General features: G+C 26.3%; 1 protein-coding gene across 1 annotated transcript; it reads left to right on the forward strand.

Moving 5' to 3' along the window:
• Positions 1 to 4,515: 4,515 nt before the first annotated feature.
• Positions 4,516 to 5,362, forward strand: LOC122856362. The gene is made up of 5 exons (XM_044158043.1): positions 4,516 to 4,546; positions 4,644 to 4,709; positions 4,780 to 4,866; positions 4,965 to 5,015; positions 5,118 to 5,362. Exons 1-5 carry the CDS (start codon positions 4,516 to 4,518, stop codon positions 5,360 to 5,362), a joined length of 480 nt encoding a protein of 159 aa, XP_044013978.1.
• Positions 5,363 to 8,570: the final 3,208 nt, after the last annotated feature.

Below are 8,570 nucleotides of genomic sequence, written 5' to 3' on the forward strand. Positions count from 1 at the left end.
TATTGCTAAATCACCAACTATGTAAGATGCGGAAAAGTTTGGTTTCGCAATTAATGCTTCTGCGCCATAACGACCTTTCAATTTTGTCACGATTCGTACATCGCGATGCTTTCTAGCATCTTCCATTAATTTACCAAATACACTATTATTTAAAAATTTATAGAAATTCTTTGAAAATTCATTTGTTGCTTTTTTACGCAATTCTGTATTTAAATCAATATATTTTTTGAGCCAGTCTTTTTGGCGGAATTTTAATACTCTATACAAATTCGTAATTTATAATCCTAGACTGGTGTATAATTGCAAATTTCTATAGTGAATAATATATTTTTTTGGTGACAATGTTGTTAGTAATTTTTACATTTTGAAGTTGGCAATGGTGGCTTATCATGTATTGAGCTAATGGCAGATCTTTATGCTCATCATGCAATTCGATTGATAGTCCATATCAACTTCTAAAATATAACCCCATTCTGATGTTTCACTAATTTCATTCAAAATATTTAAATTAAAATTTTCAACCCAACTAAAATCTTTATATGGTAAATATGACATCATTGAAGCACCATATAGATTATTAACATCAAAATACATTAAATAATTATCTTCTAAATTTGGATTATAGCCAGATTTCATATATTTATTATTTGCCTTACCCCAACGATTTGAACATTGTGCCAAGCCACCCCGAATACCGCTTTCAATAAACAACATTTTATCAACATCAGTCAGCAACTCTAATTCAATTTCAGTAATTTTAGCATTGCCTGCATTGCCAATGATGGACATGTAATAAAATGGAGTGGGTCAAGCTTATAGGTTTCCATACAATTATCTCTAAAATTTTCAAATATATCACTTAATAATAAAATATCAGTTCTTAAATATAAATCTGAGTACTCTCCAAGTGTTTTTATATCAAAAGTATGCCAAACATTGCAAGCGTGAGCATAATCGGCATCACTAATATAAAATTATCATAGAGTTTTGAAAAAATTGATCCTTCGTTGGTAAAGTAGGAAGGTTCATTTTCAAAACAATCAACAAAATCATATGGAAAAATTTTTTATTCACGAGACTGAATTTATTTTTTATCAGTGTAATATTTTGAGTTATATATTTTTCATCATTTGTTAAATATGAGGCTAATTTTTCAATACTTGAAGGCATAAATCTAAATGAATCAATAAAACGAAGCTGCACGCGTGTACCTTTGACATACTTTGTAAATGAGATATAGTTTTCTTTATTTACTGGTAATAATGTCATACGACCTGGAAACTGAGTTGCTAATTGTTTCAAAATAAAATGAGAATCATAACCTGACATATTATGCGACACTACATTTATAATACACGACTCTTGATAATTTATATTACATCTGTTGTGTGCCGGACCCTGTAGCGATTTAAAAATGATGATGATCTTTAACTTTAGGGTCTTTTTCCGTGAATTTTTTTACAAAATATAACAAAACTGTGCTCTATCAAACTCAGCTTGTTCTTGTGGAGATAATCATTGGATTATTTACACTGAGTATAGCATCAACATTTTTTGATATTTCATATAGCTCATTAATGAACCACTCAATACAATCATTAGCACGATATATTTTATGTTTTGATAAAGAGTCATCATAGTCACACTTTAAATAATAGCCTATACTGAATGGTATATGACTTTGCACATCAACACTTTTTCTTTGCACACTATCTTCATTCTCTTCCACTTTTTTAAGCAAACACTCTATGTCCATGTAAACAACAAACGGCACTCTTAACTGATATTTATAATTTTTAAATTTTAAAATATTATTTTGTTTTATAGGCAGTTCGATACGCGACTTATTGACGTTAAAACATGCAAGTTTATGATTCAAATAAGATGATTCAACTTGAAAACTGCACAAGCAACGATCACAAAATAATTTTTACTTTTGTGTTTTGACAATTGTGATGACAGCAACATTGACATATTATGAATCCAAGTATAATGATATTCATCTGGAATGTATTCATCATCATTATCATCTTCCTTCTTCTTTTCTTCTTTCTATCATTTTTGTTGCATTAAAAGATAAATTGTTTTTTTTACATAAACTTTATTGAAATTTAAATTTTTGTTGGCTCGATTGTGTATATTCACCAAGTGATATGGCACAATTATTTTTTGTTTTTTACCATTTTTTTCTATTATTTTATTATTTCCATTTTTATTATATTCGATGCCATATACTGATATCGATAAATCGTTTACTTTTTCAAATTTTTTAATATCCTGTAATGACATTGGAAAATCAAATTGTTGATATAATAAATATTTTTTAAATGGATCTTTACCATTGTTAGGTGGCTTGTACTTGCTCATACGCTCAGGGTGATCTTTAAAATTATACATGGCTGCTAAAATTGACCACAGAAAACAGTATTCATCATCGTTTTTTACGTTTATTATTGCATGTTTCACTTTGAGCCATTTTGGTAATTCTACAAATAAATTACCACCTTAAGTGGTTTGTATACATTGATTTGAATTTCCATGTTTATTTCATGAAGCGTCCAACCTGAGCCTTGCATTTCAATATCATCTTTTCGCGCATTTAATTCATTGAATTTTGCTGTAAACAATTCTTCCATATCTGTTGATGGTAATATTATCATGTTTCCGGTATGAAGATATTTTGTATCAATTGTCTGTCTTGTTTAAATTTTAAATTTGCTTATGTAAACAATCAACTTTATAAGACTTTCCATTGCCAAATTTAATTTTGCTATGAGCAATGTTTTAACATCATTACAAAAGCCTGAACGTCAACATGTTGCAAATTGATTACTGCGCATGTGCGCATATTTGAATCAAATAAACTTGAAACTTCTTGCCATCTTACTCTAGCACTAATATTTTCACTTTCACTATCATTATTATTATTAACATTTTCATAGTCAATATCATCATTTAAACCAGAACCAACTTTATTAGTAATTTTTCAATTTTTAGCAATGCCCGCTTTGCATATATTAGAGAAGTTGAAAATTTTTTCCGCTCGTTATACTCCAAGGTTTCATTCTTCATAATATCATATTCAACAATTCGACACGATAAATCATCGATTGATTCACAAATTGTATCTCGCCCTTATAAGTTATCATAAAACAAGCTCATGCTCTCATTGCATATTCTGCCGGCGCATCATATTACCATATTTGAAACCGTTTTAAAAAATACTGTATAAAGTAGCAGAAAAAAAAAATATAAACTCCGGCTGAGAGGTTTAGAAGATACTGATATATTTAATTGTTTTGAGGGTCCTTATATACGCACAATGTGAGTGAAATTATTTTATTTTCAAAAGTGTGTCCCATTTTCATAGAATTTTTGTCTTGAAAATATTTATCGGAAAATATACAAAACATTTTGCTTCCTTCAAGATGTATTTTTGTGAATAATAGACAATATTATTTCAACAACTTATCTTACATTGTCTTGATTATTCACTGTGATGGAATTTTGAGAAAAAGCTATTGAAAAATTTTATCATTTGTTTACTTGACAGTTTTTATGTGCGGCAGTGGTGAGTAATTCTAAACAAGTTTCATCTTGTAAATTTGGCCTTCAATTATTCAAGCATAACGAGATAAAAATATTGAGAAAATTTAACATTGTTTATTTACAGGAAAATAAAAGTATTGTAAAGATATTATAGTATGTAAGAGAAAACTCTTTTATTTGTTTAGGACGAGAGATTCTGTTACATCATCTTAGCATGTGACTGTATGTGTGTAGATGTACAATTTGCATGAAATATTACATGCAACATAGGAAATATATATTTATGTTGGCTAGACACATAATTCCAACAAGCTCCTCCAGGTATAATGAGAATGGATCATTGCAAACGTTTTATCTCTTGTTTACGTCAACAAACCTTATAGTAAACAGTTTTACATATCTAATTTTCAGAATTATAAGTCATTTTGAAAAATGCTTTCCATGAAAAACAAACTTCCTATTTCCATCATCATCCTAATGATCCCCACCTAAGCCCTTATTTTGGGATATATAAGCCAAGTACAACTGCGAAAATATCAAATCAGTTTGGGACTTGCTGAAAACTGTGAACCAGGAGCTGCAGAAACACCTGGACAAGATGATTCACGAATTTTATAACAATGAGGTAAGTGATATATCAACATTTTAAATTATTTATTAGTATTTATAAATTTATCATTCTATGTGTTTAATTTATTTATTAATGTATTTTCAATTTGTTAATTTATTAATTTTTTTGATTTTTAGTTGGATCGACTTTCCACCCAAATTGCACCACTGATTGTTATTGAGGGAGAGTATCGAGAGGATGAGCGTTCTGGAGTTTCATATGATTTACACATGCGAGAGGATAATTTAAAAATGGTAATATTCGATTTTTTATGCATAATTATATTTAATCATTATATTTGTTTTAATAAATATCGTTTCTCAGATTGAATATACTCTTTATCAATACATAGTTTAATGTATTCATCAAGACTAATGAATAATTATTGTAAGTACTTTTTTATATTTAAATTCAAAGATTTTTTCTAAATCATTAAACATGTCTATAATAATAATAATAAACTGCATAAATTTTTTATCCACAGGTGGTTTCAATATTCATACAAAATGTATAGGAAATAATAGAACTCCAATCTCAACTATTTTGCCAGGTATAATTCGAATGTTCATAATTTTTTATTTGGTTTTTATAAAATATAATTTTTATTCATTGTATTACAGATTACTGGAATGATGGCTCCATTTTCCCAGAAGAAGACGATTCACCAGTGGCACTTGATGAGTTGCAGTATGATGTGACTCTAGATGGTAATATATACATATATATATATATATATACACACACACATAATTATTTTCTTCATATTAATTACTCGATTTAATAATGTTAATTCTTATGTTTTCAGGATACTATGAAATTTTTGATTCATTTGGAAGAATGCCAATTATTAATTTTTGTAAGTATATTTAAACTGTTCATATAAATAATAAATAAATCCCATAAAAAAAATAATAATAATAATAATAATATTTACTTATTTGTTTATCTAACAATATAGCTCTCAGACCATCAGAAGGGGAAGAAGAAGCATTGGAGCAAGAGAGAAACATCATCAGAGAACAACAAGAAAAACTGGAGAGAGCTGCCATAGAATTCGACAATATATATAACAGTCAAATGGAGATTGCAAATTGTTTAAAAAAGGATGATGATGATGTTGTATTTATAGAAGAAATAATTTCTGTTAATGATGATGATAATAATAATAATAATTGGCATAATGATTGTACAATACTCGAATGAATCATGCAAAATTGAATAAATATTTGATATTAAATTTATAATTTTTCAGTCATTGTTTTTTTTTTATTATTAATAAATATATCCATCATAAATTTATATTTTTAGTCATTGTTTCAATTATTATTAATAAATATATCCATAATAAATAAATATCATCCAATCACAGTGTATATATATATATAGATAATAGTAATCACTGAATTACCAACATTCAAAATGGCCGACTTTTGAATATACAGATATACCAACTCCCCACGTTACCGATATACAAAATGGTCGACCTCAAAATGGCTGACATAGAGGGGGAATTTAATCGGAGCCTGGTGGGGGTTTAATTGGGCCGGAGTGGGGGTTTGATATCAAACTGTCCCAGGATCCGCCTTGCTTCACTACTGTTCAAGAATTTGAAAATCCAGCAAAAAAGCCATTTAAAAATTTTGACTTGAAGTTACCAATGGTAAGTATGGAAAACTCAGATCAAATATATACTTATATTCATAATGAAAATATAAATTTTTTGCTGAACTAATATTATTTCTTTTCCATTGAAAATCAGGAACCTCAACAGGAGGAGAATGTATATTTAGACATGGACTCACAACGTATATTACCATCATTCAACAAAGTTCAAACAATCCAAAACCAGCAAGATCAAAATGAATTTATTGATTATTCAATGGACTCGAAATTATCTCTTGTTAACACTGAGGTAACTCTTCAAAATTGATTGATTTTTTTTTTTTTTTTTTTGAATTGCAAAACATATTTTTTTTTTTTAAAATCAATAAATTATTGTTGATTTTCTTTATCACAGACTGAAAGTGTTTTTTACTTTGTGTGTTTAGGTTCAACAAATTCGTGACACACGCAAAATTTTAATAAATGTAATAAATCCAAATACCATTTATTCAAATGTTCCATTTGTCAATGAAGCTATACAAGATAATAATGTAGATCAAAATCAACTAACTAATCATGCTATTCAATCAAGTGTAACTAGTGATGATAGTCTGATGGTAGATAGTGATGTAACAATTGATAACCAGGTAAATATCTAAACTGTAAATAAAGATATAATCTATATTTTTTCTTATGCAAGTCAAGATAATTTTTTATGATGATTGAAAATCATTTTCATTCATATCAATCATTGAATTGATACTTATAATTTTAAAATGCTTAATGGTTTTTTTTTGTCCATGCATTTAGGATCAACAGTTTGATAAGCAACAGCAAATTCAAAAAATCATTCCAGAGCCAAAAAATGTTACTCCAAAGATTCAAATACCAGCACCTGTCCACAATATTGACAAAGAAAATGACAAAAAAATAGATAATATTATTGAAAAACAAATTTCTCAGGTAAAACATATATTAAATAATTTTTTACTATGATTATATTATATTTTTTACAGTTATATTTATCGCTTTCATTAACAAAAAAAAGTATATTTATTTTCTTTAATTTTTATCATATTTATCTATGATATGATTTTATTAATTTAATTACTGTTCAACGAACACACGATGTAATAAATATATAATAAATTTTATTTCTATTGCAGTCAAAAATGATAAAACTATATGAAGATGTGTCTGTACCAGCAAAAAAAATTTTTAATATAAAAAGTAGAGACCCCAACACTTATGCTAAAGAACTAGCAAGAATAGTATTTACCTCGTCAGAATTAGCTACGTGTTCATTAACAGGAAGGCCATCCAATGCTTTTCGTCATTTAAATAAAGAAGCTAAGCCAGGTCTTGATAAAATTAAATTAAAAGCCATCCAGGGTTAGTAATTATGATTACTTTTTAGCACATCTTTTAAATGTTTTTTTCATAATAATTATTTTACCATAATTTAAAAATTAACAAAATTAAAAAAATATTTTTGAATTTCACAGAATACACGGTTCAAATATGTTGTGGAGGTGATCATAGCCGAAAAAATTACACCAAGATAAATTCAGGTATTACAAATGCATGTAACTATGCTTCTAATCTCAAAAAAAAAAACAAACTTTAATAAAAAATGTATTTTAAAAAATATATTAAGTCCATTGAATAATTTATTCATTTTTTATTATCATTATTATTTTATGTAATTTCATTGTCTTGGTTTAAATCTTTGTTAAATAAATGAATATTATTGTACGATAAATAAAAAAACTCGTTACAGCAATAAATAAATGGAATAATTGCAATTATATACTCACTTACTTTGTTCATATGTTGTTCATATATTCTAATTATCTTTTATATTTTGAATAATTATTAAATCTATAAAGGACTATTCTATAGAGTTTATACAATTTTTGTATAGAAACTATTCTACAGAAAAGGTTTTATAAAACAATCCGCTTCGAATATTTTATAAAATATTCTTCAAAATTCTATAAAAAACTATTTCTATAGAACAGCGTATAATAATAATTATAACATTTAGAAATCATTTTTTTTTTTAAAAAAAAATCCTATAAACCAAATTCTATAAAAAATTAATAAATTCATTCTATAAAAATATAAGCAACAAATTTTATAGAATTTATTCTATAAAAAAAGCGTTAAATTTATATAAAAATGTTTTATAGGATTATTTTTATAAATAAAATCCTATAAACCAAATTTTATAGAAAATTAATGAAGTCATTCTATAAAAATCAACCACAAACTTTATAGAATTTATTCTATAAAAAAAGCGTTAAATTTATATAAAAATGTTTTATAGGATTATTTTTATAAATAAAATCCTATAAACCAAATTTTATAGAAAATTAATAAAGTCATTCTATAAAAATCAACCACAAACTTTATAGAATTTATCCTATAAAAAAAGCGTTAAATTTATATAAAAATGTTTTATAGGATTATTTTTATAAAAAAAATCCTATAAAACAAATTTTATAAAAAATTAATAAAGTCATTCTATAAAAATCAACCACAAACTTTATAGAATTTATTCTATAAAAAAAAGCGCCAAATCTATATAAGAATTTGTATAAAAATTTGTATAAAAATTTTTATAAAAACGTTTTATAGAAATGTTTATAAAACTTTTTGCTACGTGTATACCTATCGGTTTTTTACATCTCTACCCTCAAGAAGGTTGTATAGGTGTTGATGTAACACATTCTGGGGGTATTACGATATTTTCACCTCATGGCGTTTATCAAAATACTGAGGCAATAATTAATGCCTTGAATGGAGA

The sequence above is a fragment of the Aphidius gifuensis genome, linkage group LG5 (genome assembly GCF_014905175.1).
Source record: "Aphidius gifuensis isolate YNYX2018 linkage group LG5, ASM1490517v1, whole genome shotgun sequence".
NCBI lineage: Eukaryota > Metazoa > Arthropoda > Insecta > Hymenoptera > Braconidae > Aphidius > Aphidius gifuensis.